This window comes from Xiphophorus couchianus, chromosome 18, assembly GCF_001444195.1.
Source record: "Xiphophorus couchianus chromosome 18, X_couchianus-1.0, whole genome shotgun sequence".
Classification (NCBI taxonomy): domain Eukaryota; kingdom Metazoa; phylum Chordata; class Actinopteri; order Cyprinodontiformes; family Poeciliidae; genus Xiphophorus; species Xiphophorus couchianus.
Window position 1 is genome coordinate 3483162 of NC_040245.1, and position 23622 is coordinate 3506783.

At 43.5% G+C, this 23622-nt stretch overlaps 2 protein-coding genes across 12 annotated transcripts in view; one reads left to right on the forward strand and one right to left on the reverse strand.

The window, feature by feature from the left end:
- The window catches only part of LOC114133477 (scavenger receptor cysteine-rich type 1 protein M160-like), a 48021-nt gene that overhangs the window by 4563 nt on the left and 19836 nt on the right, over positions 1–23622 (reverse strand). The gene's annotated exons all lie outside the window — the stretch shown is intronic.
- LOC114133520 (uncharacterized) lies at positions 16363–23228 on the forward strand. Its single transcript, XM_027999508.1, has 2 exons — positions 16363–18620; positions 18651–23228. Exons 1-2 carry the CDS (start codon positions 18222–18224, stop codon positions 19431–19433), a joined length of 1182 nt encoding a protein of 393 aa, XP_027855309.1. The 5' UTR covers positions 16363–18221; the 3' UTR covers positions 19434–23228.

The following is a 23622-nucleotide window of genomic DNA, read 5'->3' on the forward strand; positions in this document are numbered from 1 at the left end:
CAACTAGTGGAGAACGGGTGGAGAGGGGAGCTGGGCAGAGTTTTGTTATTTTTAAATCTACTGTTTAATATTCTTTGCACTTTTAGCATCTGCTTATACTGCAGGCCGGCCCTGGAGATGGGTGGGAAAAAAACTTAAGACAAACAGAGAAAATTACATTACAACATCACAAAGAACCTATGAATTATCAATTATTAATATTTCATCCTTGTCTTCTACAAAGCAAATGTGAGGACAGATTTAATCACAGAATAATAGAAAACTATCATCTTTTTACACTTCAAACTTAATTTGTGGAGGAAGTTCAATATTTGATCAGCTTCTTCTCAATGACATTGAGGTTTTTATAACCCAGAATCTGCTCCACTGGTTCCCCTTTAATCTAATCAAACTTCATTAAATCACTAACCTGCTAAAAACCAGCCACTCTGTAACTACACTTTGATTCATCCAGAGACTCTGGACTGTGTTGAGCTTTTAAATTTCACCCAGTTGCTAACGTTTGTCCATGACATGCAAAGCACCAGATCCACACTAAGAAGTTTACTGGAAGTTTCCTGGGCTGTAAACATGTAGAAAAAATCCATTACCAAGCACTGTTAGATGGAATCACTCAATCAGGTTTAGTAGCATATTGTGCACAATACAGAGAACATATAAGAGGATCAATAGTGAAACATTTCCGATTGAAAACTCTTTCAGGCAGAGACAGCAGGAGTTTTATACCAAGGCTGAGGGAGAGACGCTCTGGTTCTCATGCAACTGTAGGAAAACATCTCCCAACCTTGTGCTTGCAAACCAAACAGCTTCATTTGGTGAGAATCACTAGCATTTAGAATGAAGACAATACAACCAGCAGATATTACCTTACAATAATTTGTCCACCACAAAACAGAGAAGAGCCGTTAAAGTTAATTCAATATTTGGAAGTGTGGCCACCATGGACTGAACTTCCTCCACTGCATTGCTAAAACTACAGAGATTATGTTTCTAAAATAACAAAAAATAAATCATTGTTCAAACTTCTCCTTCTGTTCGCTGATTGGTCCGGTAGAAAATCTACCAGAGTGAATCCAGGTGAAGTGGAAGAAGCCCAGACTGAGCTGGAAGTGAGAATTTTTTTACAGTGGAGTTGGAAGCAGAACAGGAAGGCAATGGCCAGGATATGAAATCACCTGAACAGACGATCTCTACATTGTAGTTCTTATCTTTTTGTAACGACACCACAGATCCACAGTGGAGCTGTCTGCAAGCTCCAGCTGCTGATGTAAAGTTCCAGTTCCAATCAGTCACTGGTTTCCAGTCTCCCAGATCCTTCTTCTCCAGTCTGCCAACACAGCGACTCCTTCCTGCTACCAGTCTGAGTTCATCAGACAGCGCTGGAAGAAACAACATTTACATGTTGGCTTACAAAAAGCAAAGACAGATTTAGGATGTGTTGACAGGATCCTGTTAATCGTGTTGATTTGATCTTCTCTTGTTTCTTCCTCCTGTTAGAGGCAGAGCTATCATGGATGGTTCTGATCAAAGCATCTTTATGTTGGAATGGCCTAGTTAAAGCCCAGACTTTAATGTTATTAACACTCTGTAGTAAGACCTGAAATGTTTCTTATTATTCACCTTTTTTACCCATTTATATTTTATGTCTTTACTGAAACCAACCAAAGTTAAATTCATTGTTTTTGTGTAAAAAGTTGTCAAATCCAACAGATTCTGATTCTGAATGCAGAGCAATCAGAATCAGAGCAGCTCATCTAACCTTGTAGATGAGCTGGTAGATAACTTCCATCGTAAAATTTCAGATGTCATTGATTTCTTTGCCTAAATTAAAGTGAAGGTTGTGTCTGGTAGGAACAAACCTCCATGGAAAAATGTTCAAACATTTAGATCTGCAAGACAATTTAGCCGTAAGGCCGAACGTAAATGGAGTAAAACTCAACTTTGTTTATTATGAAATCTATTAAGAAAGACTGTGAAGCTATCACTCCACACTAAAACATGCAAAGGAAACATTCTTTGCAGAAATCATGAACAAAAACATGAACAATGATTGAGCTTTATTTGCCACAGTTGACAGGCTGACAAAACACCTGACCTGCAATCAAACTCGGCCTGCAATGAATTTGCAAAATACGCTGCAGAGAAAATTAAAAATATTAGAGGGTCAACATTCACTGCCACACAAAATCTAATATGGATGCTATGCCCACAGATAATAACACCCACAACTTTTCTTCAGAAAGTCCTGCCTGTCATTTCATCTGATCTGATTCAAATATTAAACTCTTTGCTCTCATCAGGTTTTTTCCCCCAGCAGTTTTCAAACCACTGATATAAAAAATAAAACGATCTGAACAAATCATTACTGCAGAATTACAGGCCGATCTCCAACCTTTCATTCATCAGCTAAATTATTGAAAAGCTGTTTCAACAATTAACTCTGCAAAACAACCGAAACTCTGAGTTCCTTTAAATCTGGACTAAAAACCCAGCTGGTCAGATTTGCTTTAGAAACATAATAAATGAAACACTGAACAACATTTTGATGTGTAACGACGACACTTTGACAAAATGTACTGTTTACTGGTTTACTGTGTGGTGTCTTGAGGACTTTTTGTGTTTTTATGACGTAAAGCACTTTGAACCGCCTTGGTGCTGAAATGTGCTTTACAAATAAACTGATCGATTGGTTGATTGATTCTAATCTGCAGCAGGCGAGTTCCACATCCTGCCTGAGACACTCCCACGTCAGACGGAGCTCAAACGTTTTCACCAACACAACCAGCGGTACCAGAAGCTGGTCCAATGACCGTGGTGCTACTGGGCTCGGTTGGCCAGCAAACGGGCCTGACCAGAACCTCATAGAGAACCTGTGGAGCCAAGAGGAAGATGAGAGAATTCATGCAGAAGGAGCCATTTTATGTGGCTCCACCTGTTTACTGCGCAGATTCAGCGCTGGTGCAGAGTTTCTGCAGCTTCTCCTTATCAATCAATCAATCAGATTTATTTTATAGCACATTTCAGCAACAAGGCAGTTCAAAGTGCTTTACATCATAAAAACACAAAAACCAACAATTCTTGATTTTATTGGCTCCTTAGCAGCAAGTAGACAATATAAACATCACTAACTGTGTAGCAGCAGCTCTATGATCTGAGACTAGAAACAGTTTACAGTTTTTGGTTTGTAAAATTTAACATGTTTATCAGTCGATCATCTTTAATTTGAACTCTAGTGAATATTAGTGTTTTTGTTTGAAAGTGGAGTCCTACCTGAGCTGCAGAGACACAGAAGCAGCATCAGAGCTGTTTGGTCCATGTTTCCTCTGGATGTGGAGTGAAGCTTCGTCTCTTGATGTGATCAGGATGCGGCTCCAAACTCTGAACACTTCCTACTTTAAGCTTTTTTATCTGCTACTTCCTGAACGTCACAGTTCAGGTCTTTGGCTGCTTTCAGAGACAACGCCTCCTTCCTAGCAGCTGATCATGAAGATGGGTTCATACTGGGCCTACTGGGATTCAGGGGTTTCACCAGTCTCTGTTGTTCCTGTGTTTAGTTCAGGCTTTGTTCTGCATGTGGCCGGAGTGGATCCAGGTGTGTGATCCACTGAAGGGGAACCTGATGTTGTTGGCAGCAGTAGCTCAGCTTCCCTCCAGGAAGGGGTCACAGCTAAACAGAAATGAGCCCAGGTGTAGCTGCTATGAAGAGAAGAAACAGAGAGAGAACATAAACTTAATGTCAGCCAAAACTGCAGACATTCAAGGATGGAGAGCAGTAGGAGAAAGAAGCAGAGGAAGGAGAAGTTTTCAGTTTGTCCTCCAGGAGGATTGATGGAACATCTTCAGATTATAAATCTGGAACATCCATCCATTTTCTGTTCACCCTTGTCCCTAATGGGGTTGCCGGTGCCAAGCTACGTTCTGGGCAAGAGGCGGGGGTCACTCTGGACAGGTCGCCCGTCTGTCGCAGGGCAACACAAAGACATACAGGACAAACAACCATACACACACATACTCACACCTAAGGAGAATTTAGAGAGACCAATTAACCTGACAGTCATGTTTTTGGACGGAGGAAGCCGGAGTACCGGGAGAGAACCCATGAATGCACAGGGAGAACATGCAAACTCCATGCAGAAAGACCCCGGGCCGGGAATCGAACCCAGGACCTTCTGGCTGCAAGGCAACAGTGCTACCCACTGCGCCACTGTGCAGCCCCATTTTGTAATTATTTCCAATTGCATGTAGTTCAGCCTCTGTGTGCTGGCGTGAGCATGCTGAGTGATGCTAATCTGGATTGAAGCTTCAGCAACATTATCAGCTTTGTTGCAACATAACCAGGTTTTTCAGGGTAAATCTAAACTTTAGATCTTCAACTGGAAAAAGTTGTTTATTTCAAAGAGCTGAAATATTTTAGGCCCATTGAACTCAAAACATTTATTATTTAGAATATTAAACACTACCAGCCCCTTTATGTTGCTGCTGCAACATGCATTTATATCATAAAACAATGAATGAAGAGACATGAAAATCTAAAATATTAGCTGAACCTCTGAGGTTCTGACCCAAAATCTGAGCCCGGTTGGGCCAAAGTTACCTGTTTGATAGTCGGGTCGGGCTTCTGTGGTGCATTTTTAATAAGCCAGCAGGTTTTCTGACATTACTAATTGCTCTACTGGACAAATGTCATTTTTTACCTCCATAACTTTAGTTAAAACATGTTTTTGCCTGATTATCATCTTGGGATAGTATCACAGTTTCCGTCTGCGTTGGCTGACTCAATGTACTGAATGATGAAATATCCGTCACTAAGCAAAAAGTCACTGACTTCAAAATCCCCCAACAGATTAAACTAGAACTTCTGAGTTAAATTTTCAATCTTTTCTGTCATAATTAGCAGTTGTGGCCATAATTCTGCTAATCTGCTATTAGTTGAGTAAATTTTTAGCTTAGCACTAAATTTAACTTTGAAAACATTTAGCAAACTTGATCCCCCTGAATAAAATTTTCCACATTAACTCTAAATCACTAATTTATTTGGTTATTTCGTAAATCTTCAGTTGAATGAAATATAACATCTGTGTTGCTTATAGACTGTTAAGAATACATAAAGTAGTTACATGTTGATATTCATGCTCTTATTTTGAACTTTACTTACCAACTTACACCAGTGAAAATGAGATTCTATAAAACAGAATGACTGAGATTCTGGGGATAGGAGGAAGAAATATAAACGGAATGAATGTGTATGTGTCTGCTGTGTAAGTATTCAAACGACATGCTCTGTATATACTGTAAACTTTGAAATGTGCATGTTTTTGCTTTTTAAATGACTGATTTGCTTTCAAGGTAACGTTGAAGCCGTGCTCTGCTTAAGAGTTAAAATTTGGTCTTTAATTTTGTTTGCAATTGTTCTATCCTGTTCGTAACTTGCGTAATAAAAGAAAGGAAAATATAGCCATTTCTGCTGGCTTGATTCACAAATGTAAAGTAAGGAAGAAAGAAAGACGTTTTTTGGCAGATTTCCAAGAAATAGACACACGAACATTTCCTCCCACCCTTACTACCCCGCTCTGTTTCTCTCTCTCTCTCTCTCTCTCCTTTTGCTTACCCCTCCCTGTCGGTCTCGCCGCCGTCTTTAGTTGCCGTTTTTAGTTGCAATTTTAGTTGCAATGTTTAGTTGCCGTTTTTAGTTGCCGTGTTTAGTTGCAATTTTAGTTGCAATGTTTAGTTGCCGTTTTTAGTTGCCGTGTTTAGTTGCTGTGTTTAGTTGCAATTTTTAGTTGCCGTCTTTAGTTGCCGTTTTTAGTTGCAATGTAGAGTTGCCGTTTGTAGTTGCCGTCTTTAGGTGCCGGTTAGTTGCAATGTTTAGTTGCAATTTTAGTTGACGTCTAGACGTTAGACGTCTAGACATTGACATCTAGACGTTAGGCGTCTAGACGTTAGGCGTCTAGACGTTAGGCGTCTAGACGTTAGGCATCTAGACGTTGGGCGTCTAGACGTTAGGCGTCTAGACGTCTAGACGTTAGGAATCTAGACGTTAGGCGTCTAGTCGTTATGCGTCTAGAAGTTAGACGTCTAGACGTCCTAACGTCTAGACGCATGCTGTCTAGACGTCTAGACGCCTAACGTCTAGACGTCTAGATTCCTAACGTCTAGACGCCCAACGTCTAGATGCCTAACGTCTAGACGCCTAACGTCTAGACGTCAATGTCTAGACGCCTGACGTCTAGACGCCTAACGTTTAGACGTCTAGATGTTAGGCGTCTAGACGTTAGGCGTCAATGTCTAGACGCCTAACATCTAGACGCCTAACGTCTCGACGTCAATGTCTAGATGCCTAACGTCTAGACTAGACGCCTAACGTCTAGACGCCTAACGTCTTGACGTCTAACGTCTAGACGTCTAGATGCCTAACGTCTAGACGTCTGTCTAGACGCCTAACGTCTAGACGTCAATGTCTAGACGCCTGACGTCTAGATGCCTAACGTTTAGACGTCTAGACGCCTAACGTCTAGACGTCTAGATGTTAGGCGTCTAGACGTTAGGCGTCAATGTCTAGACGCCTAACATCTAGACGCCTAACGTCTCGACGTCAATGTCTAGATGCCTAACGTCTAGACTAGACGCCTAACGTCTAGATGCCTAACGTCTAGACGTCTGTCTAGACGCCTAACGTCTAGACGTCAATGTCTAGACGCCTGACGTCTAGATGCCTAACGTTTAGACGTCTAGACGCCTAACGTTTAGACGTCTAGATGTTAGGCGTCTAGACGTTAGGCGTCAATGTCTAGACGCCTAACATCTAGACGCCTAACGTCTCGACGTCAATGTCTAGATGCCTAACGTCTAGACTAGACGCCTAACGTCTAGACGCCTAACGTCTTGACGTCTAACGTCTAGACGTCTAGATGCCTAACGTCTAGACGTCTGTCTAGACGCCTAACGTCTAGACGTCAATGTCTAGACGCCTGACGTCTAGATGCCTAACGTTTAGACGTCTAGACGCCTAACGTCTAGACGCCTAACGTCTAGACGTCAATGTCTAGACGCCTGACGTCTAGACGCCTAACGTTCAGACGTCAATGTCTAGACGCCTGACGTCTAGACGCCTGACGTTTAGACGTCTAGACGCCTAACGTCTAGACGCCTCACGCCTAGACATCTTGATGCCTAACGTCTAGACGCCTAACGTCTAGATGCCTAACGTCTAGACGTCTAACGCATAGACGTCTAGACGTCTAGCCGCCTAACGTCTAGACGCCTGACGTCTAGACGCCTAACGTTTAGACGTCTAGATGTTAGGCGTCTAGACGTTAGGCGTCAATGTCTAGACGCCTAACATCTAGACGCCTAACGTCTAGACGTCAATGTCTAGACGCCTAACGTCTAGACGCCTAACGTCTTGACGTCTAACGTCTAGAGGCCTAACGCCTAGACGTCTAAAGTCTAGACGTCTAGACGCCTAACGTCTAGACGCATAATGTCTAGACGTCTAGACGTCAATGTCTAGACGCCTGACGTCTAGATGCCTAACGTTTAGACGTCTAGACGCCTAACGTCTAGACGCCTTACGTCTAGACGCCTAATGTCTAGACGTCAATGTCTAGACGCCTGACGTCTAGACGCCTAACGTTCAGACGTCAATGTCTAGACGCCTGACGTCTAGACGCCTGACGTTTAGACGTCTAGACGCCTAACGTCTAGACACCGTCTAGACGCCTTACGTCTAGACGCCTAACGTCTAGACGTCAATGTCTAGACGCCTGACGTCTAGACGCCTAACGTTTAGACGTCAATGTCTAGACGCCTAACGTCAAGACGCCTAGACATCTAGACGTCAATGTCTAGACGCCTAACGTCAAGACGCCTAGACATCTAGACGTCAATGTCTAGACGCCTAACATCTAGACGCCTAACGTCTAGATGTCAATGTCTAGACGCCTGACGTCTAGACGCCTGACGTCTAGACGCCTAACGTTTAGACGTCTAGACGCCTAACGTCTAGACGCCTAACGCCTAGACGTCTAGATGGCTAACGTCTAGACGCCTAACGTCTAGACGCCTAACGTCTAGACGACGTCTAGACGCCTTACGTCTAGACGCCTAACGTCTTGACGTCTAACGTCTAGACGCCTAACGCCTAGAAATCTAAAGTCTAGACGTCTAGACGCCTAACGTTAGGCGTCAATGTCTATGTTGACGCCTAACGTCTACACGCATAATGTCTAGACGTCTAGACGCCTAACGTCTAGATGCCTAACGTCTAGACATCTGTCTAGACGCCTAACGTCTAGACGTCTGTCTAGACTCCTAACCTCTAAACGTCGTCTAGACGTCTAGACGCCTTACGTCTAGACGCCTAATGTCTAGACGTCTAACATCTAGACGTCAATGTCTAGACGCCTAACGTCTAGACGCCTAACGTCTAGACGTCAATGTCTAGATGCCTAACGTCTTGACGTCTAACGTCTAGATGCCTAACGTCTAGACGCCTAACGCCTAGACATCTAAAGTCTAGACGTCTAGACGCCTTAAGTCTAGACGCCTTACGTCTAGACGCCTAACGTCTAGACGTCAATGTCTAGCCGCCTTACGTCTAGACGCCTAACGTCTAGATGTCTAGACGTTAGGCGTCTAGACTAGACGTTAGGCGTCAACATAGACATTGACGCCTAACGTTAGGTGTCTAGACATTAGGCGTCTAGACGTTAGGCGTCTAGATGTTAGGCGTCTAGACATTGACGTCTAGACGTTGACGTCTAGACATTAGTCGTCTAGACGTTAGGCGTCTAGACGTCTAGATGTTAGGCGTCTAGACGTTAGGCGTCTAGACGTCTAGACGCCTAACGTCAAGACGCCTAACATCTAGACGTCAATGTCTAGACGCCTAACGTCAAGACGCCTAACATCTAGACGTCAATGTCTAGACGCCTAACGTCTAGACTAGACGCCTAACGTCTAGACTAGACGCCTAACGTCTAGACGTCAATGTCTAGACGCCTGACGTCTAGACGCCTAACGTTCAGACGTCAATGTCTAGACGCCTGACGTCTAGACGCCTGACGTTTAGACGTCTAGACGCCTAACGTCTAGACGCCTCACGCCTAGACATCTTGATGCCTAACGTCTAGACGCCTAACGTCTAGATGCCTAACGTCTAGACGTCTAACGCATAGACGTCTAGACGTCTAGCCGCCTGACGTCTAGACGCCTAACGTCTTGACGTCTAACGTCTAGAGGCCTAACGCCTAGACGTCTAAAGTCTAGACGTCTAGACGCCTAACGTCTAGACGCATAATGTCTAGACGTCTAGACGTCAATGTCTAGACGCCTGACGTCTAGATGCCTAACGTTTAGACGTCTAGACGCCTAACGTCTAGACGCCTTACGTCTAGACGCCTAATGTCTAGACGTCAATGTCTAGACCCCTGACGTCTAGACGCCTAACGTTCAGACGTCAATGTCTAGACGCCTGACGTCTAGACGCCTGACGTTTAGACGTCTAGACGCCTAACGTCTAGACACCGTCTAGACGCCTTACGTCTAGACGCCTAACGTCTAGACGTCAATGTCTAGACGCCTGACGTCTAGACGCCTAACGTTTAGACGTCAATGTCTAGACGCCTAACGTCAAGACGCCTAGACATCTAGACGTCAATGTCTAGACGCCAAACATCTAGACGTCAATGTCTAGACGCCTAACATCTAGACGCCTAACGTCTAGATGTCAATGTCTAGACGCCTGACGTCTAGACGCCTGACGTCTAGACGCCTAACGTTTAGACGTCTAGACGCCTAACGTCTAGACGCCTAACGCCTAGACGTCTAGATGCCTAACGTCTAGACGCCTAACGTCTAGACGCCTAACGTCTAGACGACGTCTAGACGCCTAACGTCTTGACGTCTAACGTCTAGACGCCTAACGCCTAGAAATCTAAAGTCTAGACGTCTAGACGCCTAACGTTAGGCGTCAATGTCTATGTTGACGCCTAACGTCTACACGCATAATGTCTAGACGTCTAGACGCCTAACGTCTAGATGCCTAACGTCTAGACATCTGTCTAGACGCCTAACGTCTAGACGTCTGTCTAGACGCCTAACCTCTAAACGTCGTCTAGACGTCTAGACGCCTTACGTCTAGACGCCTAATGTCTAGACGTCTAACATCTAGACGTCAATGTCTAGACGCCTAACGTCTAGACGCCTAACGTCTAGACGTCAATGTCTAGATGCCTAACGTCTTGACGTCTAACGTCTAGATGCCTAACGTCTAGACGCCTAACGCCTAGACATCTAAAGTCTAGACGTCTAGACGCCTTAAGTCTAGACGCCTTACGTCTAGACGCCTAACGTCTAGACGTCAATGTCTAGCCGCCTTACGTCTAGACGCCTAACGTCTAGATGTCTAGACGTTAGGCGTCTAGACTAGACGTTAGGCGTCAACATAGACATTGACGCCTAACGTTAGGTGTCTAGACATTAGGCGTCTAGACGTTAGGCGTCTAGATGTTAGGCGTCTAGACATTGACGTCTAGACGTTGACGTCTAGACATTAGTCGTCTAGACGTTAGGCGTCTAGACGTCTAGATGTTAGGCGTCTAGACGTTAGGCGTCTAGACGTCTAGACGCCTAACGTCAAGACGCCTAACATCTAGACGTCAATGTCTAGACGCCTAACGTCAAGACGCCTAACATCTAGACGTCAATGTCTAGACGCCTAACGTCTAGACTAGACGCCTAACGTCTAGACGTCAATGTCTAGACGCCTGACGTCTAGACGCCTAACGTTCAGACGTCAATGTCTAGACGCCTGACGTCTAGACGCCTGACGTTTAGACGTCTAGACGCCTAACGTCTAGACGCCTCACGCCTAGACATCTTGATGCCTAACGTCTAGACGCCTAACGTCTAGATGCCTAACGTCTAGACGTCTAACGCATAGACGTCTAGACGTCTAGCCGCCTGACGTCTAGACGCCTAACGTTTAGACGTCTAGATGTTAGGCGTCTAGACGTTAGGCGTCAATGTCTAGACGCCTAACATCTAGACGCCTAACGTTAGGCGTCAATGTCTATGTTGACGCCTAACGTCTACACGCATAATGTCTAGACGTCTAGACGCCTAACGTCTAGATGCCTAACGTCTAGACATCTGTCTAGACGCCTAACGTCTAGACGTCTGTCTAGACGCTTAACCTCTAAACGTCGTCTAGACGTCTAGACGCCTTACGTCTAGACGCCTAATGTCTAGACGTCTAACATCTAGACGTCAATGTCTAGACGCCTAACGTCTTGACGTCTAACGTCTAGATGCCTAACGTCTAGACGCCTAACGCCTAGACATCTAAAGTCTAGACGTCTAGACGCCTTAAGTCTAGACGCCTTACGTCTAGACGCCTAACGTCTAGACGTCAATGTCTAGCCGCCTTACGTCTAGACGCCTAACGTCTAGATGTCTAGACGTTAGGCGTCTAGACTAGACGTTAGGCGTCAACATAGACATTGACGCCTAACGTTAGGTGTCTAGACATTAGGCGTCTAGACGTTAGGCGTCTAGATGTTAGGCGTCTAGACATTGACGTCTAGACATTAGTCGTCTAGACGTTAGGCGTCTAGACGTCTAGATGTTAGGCGTCTAGACGTTAGGCGTCTAGACGTCTAGACGCCTAACGTCAAGACGCCTAACATCTAGACGTCAATGTCTAGACGCCTAACGTCAAGACGCCTAACATCTAGACGTCAATGTCTAGACGCCTAACGTCTAGACTAGACGCCTAACGTCTAGACTAGACGCCTAACGTTCAGACGTCAATGTCTAGACGCCTGACGTCTAGACGCCTAACGTTCAGACGTCAATGTCTAGACGCCTGACGTCTAGACGCCTGACGTTTAGACGTCTAGACGCCTAACGTCTAGACACCGTCTAGACGCCTTACGTCTAGACGCCTAACGTCTAGACGTCAATGTCTAGACGCCAATGTCTAGACGCCTGACGTCTAGACGCCTAACGTTTAGACGTCAATGTCTAGACGCCTAACGTCAAGACGCCTAGACATCTAGACGTCAATGTCTAGACGCCTAACGTCAAGACGCCTAGACATCTAGACGTCAATGTCTAGACGCCTAACATCTAGACGCCTAACGTCTAGATGTCAATGTCTAGACGCCTGACGTCTAGACGCCTGACGTCTAGACGCCTAACGTTTAGACGTCTAGACGCCTAACGTCTAGACGCCTAACGCCTAGACGTCTAGATGCCTAACGTCTAGACGCCTAACGTCTAGACGCCTAACGTCTAGACGACGTCTAGACGCCTTACGTCTAGACGCCTAACGTCTTGACGTCTAACGTCTAGACGCCTAACGCCTAGAAATCTAAAGTCTAGACGTCTAGACGCCTAACGTTAGGCGTCAATGTCTATGTTGACGCCTAACGTCTACACGCATAATGTCTAGACGTCTAGACGCCTAACGTCTAGATGCCTAACGTCTAGACATCTGTCTAGACGCCTAACGTCTAGACGTCTGTCTAGACGCCTAACCTCTAAACGTCGTCTAGACGTCTAGACGCCTTACGTCTAGACGCCTAATGTCTAGACGTCTAACATCTAGACGTCAATGTCTAGACGCCTAACGTCTAGACGCCTAACGTCTAGACGTCAATGTCTAGATGCCTAACGTCTTGACGTCTAACGTCTAGATGCCTAACGTCTAGACGCCTAACGCCTAGACATCTAAAGTCTAGACGTCTAGACGCCTTAAGTCTAGACGCCTTACGTCTAGACGTCTAACGTCTAGACGTCAATGTCTAGCCGCCTTACGTCTAGACGCCTAACGTCTAGATGTCTAGACGTTAGGCGTCTAGACTAGACGTTAGGCGTCAACATAGACATTGACGCCTAACGTTAGGTGTCTAGACATTAGGCGTCTAGACGTTAGGCGTCTAGATGTTAGGCGTCTAGACATTGACGTCTAGACATTAGTCGTCTAGACGTTAGGCGTCTAGACGTCTAGATGTTAGGCGTCTAGACGTTAGGCGTCTAGACGTCTAGACGCCTAACGTCAAGACGCCTAACATCTAGACGTCAATGTCTAGACGCCTAACGTCAAGACGCCTAACATCTAGACGTCAATGTCTAGACGCCTAACGTCTAGACTAGACGCCTAACGTCTAGACTAGACGCCTAACGTTCAGACGTCAATGTCTAGACGCCTGACGTCTAGACGCCTAACGTTCAGACGTCAATGTCTAGACGCCTGACGTCTAGACGCCTGACGTTTAGACGTCTAGACGCCTAACGTCTAGACACCGTCTAGACGCCTTACGTCTAGACGCCTAACGTCTAGACGTCAATGTCTAGACGCCTGACGTCTAGACGCCTAACGTTTAGACGTCAATGTCTAGACGCCTAACGTCAAGACGCCTAGACATCTAGACGTCAATGTCTAGACGCCTAACGTCAAGACGCCTAGACATCTAGACGTCAATGTCTAGACGCCTAACATCTAGACGCCTAACGTCTAGATGTCAATGTCTAGACGCCTGACGTCTAGACGCCTGACGTCTAGACGCCTAACGTTTAGACGTCTAGACGCCTAACGTCTAGACGCCTAACGCCTAGACGTCTAGATGCCTAACGTCTAGACGCCTAACGTCTAGACGCCTAACGTCTAGACGACGTCTAGACGCCTTACGTCTAGACGCCTAACGTCTTGACGTCTAACGTCTAGACGCCTAACGCCTAGAAATCTAAAGTCTAGACGTCTAGACGCCTAACGTTAGGCGTCAATGTCTATGTTGACGCCTAACGTCTACACGCATAATGTCTAGACGTCTAGACGCCTAACGTCTAGATGCCTAACGTCTAGACATCTGTCTAGACGCCTAACGTCTAGACGTCTGTCTAGACGCCTAACCTCTAAACGTCGTCTAGACGTCTAGACGCCTTACGTCTAGACGCCTAATGTCTAGACGTCTAACATCTAGACGTCAATGTCTAGACGCCTAACGTCTAGACGCCTAACGTCTAGACGTCAATGTCTAGATGCCTAACGTCTTGACGTCTAACGTCTAGATGCCTAACGTCTAGACGCCTAACGCCTAGACATCTAAAGTCTAGACGTCTAGACGCCTTAAGTCTAGACGCCTTACGTCTAGACGTCTAACGTCTAGACGTCAATGTCTAGCCGCCTTACGTCTAGACGCCTAACGTCTAGATGTCTAGACGTTAGGCGTCTAGACTAGACGTTAGGCGTCAACATAGACATTGACGCCTAACGTTAGGTGTCTAGACATTAGGCGTCTAGACGTTAGGCGTCTAGATGTTAGGCGTCTAGACATTGACGTCTAGACGTTGACGTCTAGACATTAGTCGTCTAGACGTTAGGCGTCTAGACGTCTAGATGTTAGGCGTCTAGACGTTAGGCGTCTAGACTAGACGTCAATGTCTAGACGCCTAACGTCAAGACGCCTAACATCTAGACGTCAATGTCTAGACGCCTAACGTCTAGACTAGACGCCTAACGTCTAGACTAGACGCCTAACGTCTAGACGTCAATGTCTAGACGTCAACGTCTAGACGTCTGTCTAGACGCCTAACGTCTAGCCGCATAACGTCTAGACGCCTAACGTCTAGACATCTAACGTCTAGAAGCCTAACGTCTAGACGTCAATGTCTAGACGCCTAACGTCTAGACTTCTAACGTCTAGATGTCAATGTCTAGACTAAAATTGCAACTAAACATTGCAACTAACCTGCAACTAAAGACGGCAACTCTACATTGCAACTAAACACGGCAACTAAACACGGCAACTAAGAACGGCAACTAAACATTGCAACTATAATTGCAACTAAACATTGCAACTAAAAACGGCAACTAAAGACGTCTAGACGCCTAATGTCTAGTCGCCTAACGTCTAGACGCCTAACGTCTAGATGCCTAACGTGTAGACGCCTAACGTCTAGACATCTAGACGTCTAACGTCTAGACGCCTAACGTCTAGACGCCTAACGTCTAGACGCCTTACGTCTAGACGCCTAACGTCTAGATGTCTAACGTCTAGTCGTCTAGACGTTAGGCGTCTAGTCTAGACGTTAGGCGTCTAGACATTGACGTCTAGACGTTAGGCGTCTAGATGTTAGGCGTCTAGACATTGACGTCTAGACGTTGACGTCTAGACGCCTAACGTCTAAACACTAACACTAAACGCCTAACACTAAAAACGGCAACTAAACATTGCAACTAAAATTGCAACTAAAAACGGCAACTAAACATTGCAACTAAAATTGTAACTAAACATTGCAACTAAACATTGCAACTAAATACGGCAACTAAAATTGCAACTAAACATTGCAACTAAACACGGCAACTAAACATTGCAACTAAACATGGCAACGAAACACGGCAACTAAAATTGCAACTAAACATTGCAACTAAAATTGCAACTAAAAACGGCAACTAAAGACGGCAACTAAAAACGGCCACTAAACATTGCAACTAAAAACGGTAACTAAAGACGGCAACTAAAAACGGCAACTAAAACGGCAACTAAACATTGCAACTAAACATGGCAACTAAACACGGCAACTAACAACGGCAACTAAATATTGCAACTAAAATTGCAACTAAACACGGCAACTAAACACGGCAACTAAAAACGGCAACTAAACATTGCAACTAAAATTGCAACTAAAAACGGCAACTAAACATTGCAACTAAACACGGCAACTAAACACGACAGCTAAGAACGGCAACTAAACACTTCTGTTTCTTTCTCTCTCTTGTTTCAGCACACATCACAGGTCCGGATCTTTCGTGATCTGAGAAGTCTACGCCCAGTTGTAGTTCACAGCAGTAAGACAGCCTGATAGGTATTTTCCTTTCGAACCTAAATAAAAGAAAGAACCACAGACAACGTATATGAATTTTACGTGGAGCTTTTGCAAAAGGAGAACGCTCTGCCAACTCTTCCTCCGAACAATTCGCAGAGCATTCTGATCGGCTCTCACATGAGCTCCTGTTTTTATTGTCAAAGAAGAACAGGCAAGGGGGCAGTCAGGAAAAACAACAGAGGTCCTAAAGCTTCTAACCCAAACATCTAACAACCCAGTTCCAGATGTGATATCTGATCAAAGGTCTAAGCCCGGTTCAAATCTCGGTCAGTACTGTCAATAAAACAAAATACAACTGTTCACAGGTAGTTACTAAATTAGGAGGTGCGTAAAGTTGAACAGACAGTAGTGACCTCCATACACACGTAAGGAAGAGAACACTTTAGACAGAAAATCACAATGATCTATAGGCTGAATGTGAACTAAAGTAAGAATAAAAGATAATACCAAAAAATCTCTAACACAGCCCACTTCCTATTACATCAACATCCAGCCCCCACCTTTGTGGCATCTCGGACTGCAGCATCAGCAGTGAGCTTTTTTCCTTTTTTCTCTCTCCTATCTGTTCTAATACAGAAGAAGAAGTTTAAAGCATAAGCCTTAAATTAACTCAAATAAAACAGACTTTAATCCAAATAATCATTGTTTCTGTGACACTGAACTATGTTGAACATCTTTCAAATGTATATTATACTGTAAATAGAGTTGAATAACTGCATGAAACTTGCTAAACTGCTATATCTGTTGAAGAATACATAACATACTTAGCAATATTTAGCAACAATAAGCAAACAATACTACAAGGAACAAATACAGCAAGCACAAATAACTAAATTATCAATTTATTTTTAACTAACTTCAAAAAATAAAAAGTTGAATAATAAGAAAACTGCAACTGACAGAAAAACCTAAACTGAATTTCAAAAAGTGAAACAACTGCTTAAACACACAAGAGGAGCAACATACCGACTGTGATCGTTGGTTCAAAAAACCCAGAATATGTTTCTCAAATTCCTAAAATTTCCAAGAAATGGCAGAAGCGAACAAGAGGACTTCCATCGCCGTGGCCGGAAAATGGGAGCTTTGACTTATCCCTTTGCGAACAAATGGAAATGAGAATCACTGACTACAAAGCAAAAAATAAAAGTAAGAAAAGACAAGCTAAAAGAGAATTAGAATTTAACATTTTACAACTATTCAAGGAAGAAGGTGAAAAATACAGGAAGAACTTAAAGCAGCAGCTCATTGAGCTCAAAAATAATTATGAAAAACCCAAAGATGACAAAATGAATCCTGCAGGGTTGTACTTTAACTCATCACATGAGAATTCACACGGGTGAGAAGCCTTTCTCCTGTGGGATCTGTGGAAAAAGTTACAGTAACAGAAGTAGTTTATCTCGTCACATGAAGACTCACTCTGATGAGAAGCCATAGGTCCAAAACAGATCCGATCCAATTTTCATCTAATCTTATGGAATATCTGGTCTCGCCCAATGCCTCCTGTTGTTAAGAGTGTTGGATTAATGATCCTTTTCAGTTTCATTGTCAAATTGTTGATTTCATGGCTTTAATAAAAGTGATCTGTCTTCTTCTCACATCTTGTCTCTTCAGTGACCTTTCATGTTTTCACTTCTTTTTTGGCAACATGAACCTTTTTTTCACAACACAGTTATTCAGGGTTGTATCCAGTCCTGAACATTACAGGTGATTTTGGATACAGGACCGATGACCAACTAATGAATTCTAGACAAAGTAATGTTGAATCACCTCAAAATAAAGAGCAGGAAGCTCAATCAGATACATCATCCACAGTGCATGCAGCGCTGCCAACAGTAGTTCAAACACCAGTTCCATCCAGAGGTGCACCACAGACGAACTCAAGCTCACCGGAAGATGAAGGTCCACCTCAATGAAACTATAGCATAATTAATAAGCATGCAAAGAGTATGCAATCATCAACATCGCATGCAAATGCAGATGGCTACAAGCCAGCTGGCAGACATTCTACATCAATGCCACCAATTCCAACCGGAATTCAAACCACTAATGTTGGATGCTCCTCAACACAGACAGTTGGAAATAATAAAATTCTTGACTGCTACCAGTCGGTCATGCAGGAAGTCGCAGAAGCGGAGATGCTTATTGGTTAAGCTTAGACCACAGAGGCATTGATTTGCAACGTGATAAAAATCAGACACTGATACAGGAAGTGGAAAAGGAAATTGATGAAAGCCTTGCACGATTAGCTGAACAGGAGCCAGGATGCGAAGATGACCGAGACGGAGCAATAGCTGGTCCATGTACGAGCACACCTGATAAAAAATCAACACATGGCCCCAAAACAAAAAGAATACAATTTGAGATCCAGACCTGACATACGCAAACCTGATCGTTACGACCCCTCAAAGCAATTACCAATCATATTAAAAGGAGACGTTGCTCAATTTGCCTCGATGGATCTGATCAGGTTAGTCTCGCGGCTGCCAGACATTCATGACGGTGCAGAAAAATGGATAAGAGTACTAGAAGAAGAGACAGTTGGCAAAATTTTGGCACTGGGAGACATCAAAGCCATTTTTGCAAAAGTTCTCGGAACTGCCACCATGCAGAACGTTTTGAAAAACCACCCATGGATGCTGCAAGAACGAGCAGATGGAATTGAATTTAATGTAGGCCAGACGGCAATCTGGGCTGCCTTGAGGGCAGAATTTCCTAACAAAGTGGACCCTATCGGTGACTCAGAGAATCCAGCATCTTACGTCGCCAGACAGCTGAGAAGGTGGAAGGAGGACATGGAGTCTGGTGTTAATGAATTTCCAATGATTGCAGCTGTGTTTCCGAAATCAATAGTGGATGTGATGCCACAACCAGTGCGCACCAAACTCGAAGACGTGGTGGCTCTGATGTCAATGCCGCACAAGGAATTTCGTGATCATGTGGTGCGTGCAATAGAAAAATACAGAAGAGATGAACAAAAACTCACTGACCAAGACAAAAACATTCAAAGGAAACTGGCTCAACTGCAACTTGGAGAACTTCAAAGTAGCAGCAAGACAAGGACTCAAGCTGCAGTAGTGAGGGGAGACCAACATCCTAGCCCGAATGTAGCCAACCTTCCTAACGCAGTGAGTACAGCTCCACAGATGTATCCTCCAGCTCCACAAATAACTCAACCTTCTCAACCAGTGGTGAATGTTTACCCACAACCATGGAACTCACGTCCATTTGTGCCCCGAGGAAGACAGCAAAGAAGCCCTTCATGGCCTAACAGAGGACGAGGCGGTCCAACCAGAGCACCCGGAGCATGCTGGACATGTGATGTTTTTGGACATCGCTCTGACCAATGTCGAAATGGTGACAACTCATTCCAAAGACGGCCGCGTGGTAGAGCCAGACCAGGTCCACCAACAGCTCCATACAATCACCAAGCAGTTCCTTATAATCAACAGGAAACTCCATACGACTCACAAGGAGTCCAATACGATTTACCAGTTCAACAAAATTCACCAGCTCAATACAATCCACCGAATTCTGGATACTAAGGATGCCCAGAGGACCTAAGGGGAGAAAGTCAGTACCCAATTCTAACCACAGGTGCGGACGATAAACCAATATTGAAAATTCAAATTGAAAACAGAGAAACTCCAATGTTGGTCGATACAGGAGTAGCTTACACTTGTAAGTGTAAGCAAATGCACAGAAGCACGCATTTAACCCCGCATGAAATGCTAACTGGCAGACCGATGCCTGTGCCGCAATGGAGGTTACCTTTTAAAGGACCTTCCCTTGAGCAGTTGCAAACTGAGTTGAAAGACTATGTTGAACAACTAACTGCTATCCACAGAGCTATCTATTTGCAGGAAAAATCCAGAAGTCCAGAGTCGGCAGTGTTGGAGCCACTGGTGAAGCCAGGCGATTTGGTGTACATCAAGGTGTACGGACGCAGATGGCATGAGGCCCGATGGGAAGGACCTTAGCAAGTCAAAAGAGCAACCCCAACGGCTGTCCAAGTAAAAGGAAGTGTCACTTGGCATCATTTGACTCATTGCACTAAAGTTCAGAATAAGGACAGAGTTAAACTTGAGTTTGACAAGGAAAATGAGCAGAAGCCTCGTAGCAATGAGACTGATACTGATAACTGTCCAACTGTGCGGTGAGCCATGCAATGGCGACGACAGCAGAGACGAACTCATACAATCTGCAGCCGACACCATGGGACAAACCGACCACAACGAACCAGAATGACAGAACATGGACTCAAGGACAGCCTCCAGGGGGGACAAACGGTGACTTAGAGACGACTGTTATCGTGAAAAGATCCATCTCCAATGAAAAATATAAGTACCACACAACTTATAAAATTCCTGACAAGTACATGCCAGTGTTCTTTCCAGCAAATGTCAACTTAGATGTTTCCAAGAAATTAATTCGTAAAACTAGACATGCGCACTTAGAATGGAAATGGACAGCAAGTTTAACAGAGACTAAATTTCAAGCAAAGTTAGAAACAGAGTATGAAACCCATGTGAGCTATGCTAACTGAAAACTGTGTAGCAAGGCTAATACAAAACAGAGGGACAGATATATTATGGATCAATGTTCAATCATTATGTACATTAGAGATGACGGATTTGACATAGAAGTGAAAATCGGAAGACGGTGCAGTAAAGACAATGATTTCAAACATTACATGATAATGATAAGCCCTGACACAAGTAACTCAGTAACAGGTAAAAGTGATTTAGAACAAGTAAAAGACACAAAGAAAACAGGTACAGTTGAACTGATGAACGGCAGAGTTAAAATACATATTTCAACTGATGATGTAGGTGACGGCATGCTAGGAAGGCAAACAATTATCTCAAGAATAGTGTTAAGAAATGATCGTCGCGAGATGTGTAGATGGTTCATGAATTTGGGGAATAATGTATTAATTAACGGAACAAAAAGACACAAAATGTAACTTAAAAATCACAAAAACAATTTGCGGTTGGACAATTGAAGCAGATGTTTTAGCCTTTCGAGTAGATAAATCATATGAAATAAAAATTGAAACAGCTGCCAACGGTGTAATGGAAGAGACTAGGGTAATCTGGAGTTTACCAAAGGTAGACACAGAGGTAAGTAACTGTTTCACACTCTATAACTTCACTAACAAACCCATTACAACTATACCAATTACAACTGTTAAGTCAATCATCACTGTTAAAACACTCAAAACTGTTACCAGTGAAGCTCATACAACCATAAAACCTAATGCAGAGATTAAAGATGATGAAGGAAATCCACAAATAAGTAAAGCACTTAAAGTTGTCACACCTGCGTCTCTTATAGCAACTGCAGAAGAAGCTCAGTTAAAATTAACAACAACCTACAACGCTAAAACAAATTACCACACCAACAAACGCCAATAAAGTAATCGAAACAAATGAAATGATCAACAGTAGTGAAGATTTGGATTTTATTCAAACAACACCTGTGCAAAACCAAGTGTCTAATATGTCAATTTCAAATAAATATGGATGTTCTGAAAAAGAAGGTTGTCATGAATACCATGGAGGTCTAGATAAATTTTATAAGGAAAGACAGGACAACAAAGTAACTCCAAGAGCCATGCATAAACTTCAAGACGTTCAACGGACCTCTTTTCAACCAAGAGGAGATCCACTTTGGCAAAAGAGCAATTCAGAATACATGGTATACCTGGTCCTGGTATACTGCGAGAATTAACACAAAATGACTGCATAGTTTGTACTGTTGCTCCTGGAGCAGCATCAATTGTTATTCCAGAAAAATACACTTCTAAGGAGTGTGCAATTAGACAACGACAAAGCTGTAAGGAAGGTAAATTTATTCCAGTACTTGATGTAGTAGCATTCTTTACAGTACCAATGTGTGGAATGAATTGCAGATTATTATACGGTTCATGTAATTCACACCTTTATTTAGATAAATGGGCAGGATGGAGATATGAATCCGTTTGCGCTGACTTTAATATGACCACGACACAAACTGATCCTCCAGTGAATTATGAGGTAGATTATGATGCAGAGTATGAATGTTTTGCAAATGGAGGATTTGAAAATGATGTAGGAAATACAACAGTTCGATGTAATGTTACTTGGGTTTTATCTTGGTTTAAACATGCTGACATAACACCACTATTTGTTACAAAACCTGTATGGTATCAAAATCCAGAATTTACAGAAGAAAACTGAAAATATTACTAGGGCTATTCCCACACTATTTTTTCTAGGTGATCAGACATATCCAGTGGCAGACAGCTACTGGATGTGTGGTGATGATGTTTTAATCAACACATTGCCCCTAAAATGGGTAGGCCTTTGCACCCTTGTTCGAATGAAAGTACCAGTAACAGTGTATGAAGGAGTTGCAGACACAGTAGGAATGCACCACAATAAAACAAGGCTTCGTAGAAGCCTGGGGGATTATGGATTAAATGAAGGAGTATATTTGGATCTTATAGGTCAACCAAGAGGGATTCCAAATGAATTCAAAGCACGACATGAAGTCGCTGCAGGAATTGAATCTTTTATCATACCCATGATCACAATTATTAAAAATATTGAATGGATTAACTATATTTATTACAACCAACAGTGAATGATAAACTTTACCATTGAAGGATTTATGGCCCTAGGAGATCAACTTCATGAAACAAGTAGGATGACAAGACAAAATAGATAACCATTAGATTGGCTCTTGGCCAAAATGGGCGGGGTTTGCCATATGTTTGGCAATGAGTGTTGGACGTTTGTGCCTACACATACCTTGCCGAAAGGTGCATTTAGAGTAGCAATGACCAAACTGAATAAACTGAAGGTGGAATTTAAAGAAAATGGAAACTGGCAATGGAAAGGTCTGGAGGAAATTTTAGGTGAATGGGGAGCCTTAGCAGCCAAAATAGGAATAACTATAGTGGTAGTACTAATTACTATTTTTCTGCTTGTGTGTTGTGTGATCTCTATCATGAGGAAATGGATCGTGGGGACTGTATACAGATGGATGACCAAGGACAGCGGACATCACACGGACTAATGCACTAGGCCGCCTGGACCAATGAACCCATGACCGATTCAAAGGACTGCTAAGCTCAAGGACATTTCGATGCCTGAACTAAAAGCGTTATGGTTTGTTCAATGATCTAAGGAGTTCAAGGATCTGAAACAGAACCTGGGGTGGAATAAAATGGACTCATGGGAAAGACACTGTTCGTATACACCATTACATATATTATTACACAATTATATACAATACAACACAGGTGGCCTACACATAGTTAGTACATTAGGAACACGTGTGAATGTGAGTGAGCATGAATATGAGTGAGGATGAATGAGAATGTGAGTGTGAATGAATATGTAAATGTAAGGAAGTGCGTGAATGAGCACAAGCATTAAGCAACAATGTTATTTCTATGAAGACTTGTTTATGTTTAATCAATGTATTGGAATTATTAAATTAGTTAATTCACTCATAATCATAGTAACTATAAAATTTTCCATCCCATCTGCAAGCTAAGCAGACATGTAGCCTACATGTTTGTTGCTACATGTACTTGGTACACGTACTCGCTTTTTGGCTCAGCTCTCGCTCTCTCTTCACCACGACGGACCAATAAAGCGCCCGCTTGACGGCAGATGCTGCGCCAATCCACCTGTCGATCTCCCGCTCCCTTCTTCTCCCATTCGTGAACAAGATCCCGAGATA

Bases quoted from the DNA above. Each gene is read 5' to 3' on its own strand.
- LOC114133520 (XM_027999508.1), top strand. From the start codon at position 18,222: ATGGCCCCAAAACAAAAAGAATACAATTTGAGATCCAGACCTGACATA. The intron at 18,621-18,650 runs ATCGGTGACTCA...CCAGCATCTTAC, and splicing joins TTCCTAACAAAGTGGACCCT to GTCGCCAGACAGCTGAGAAG.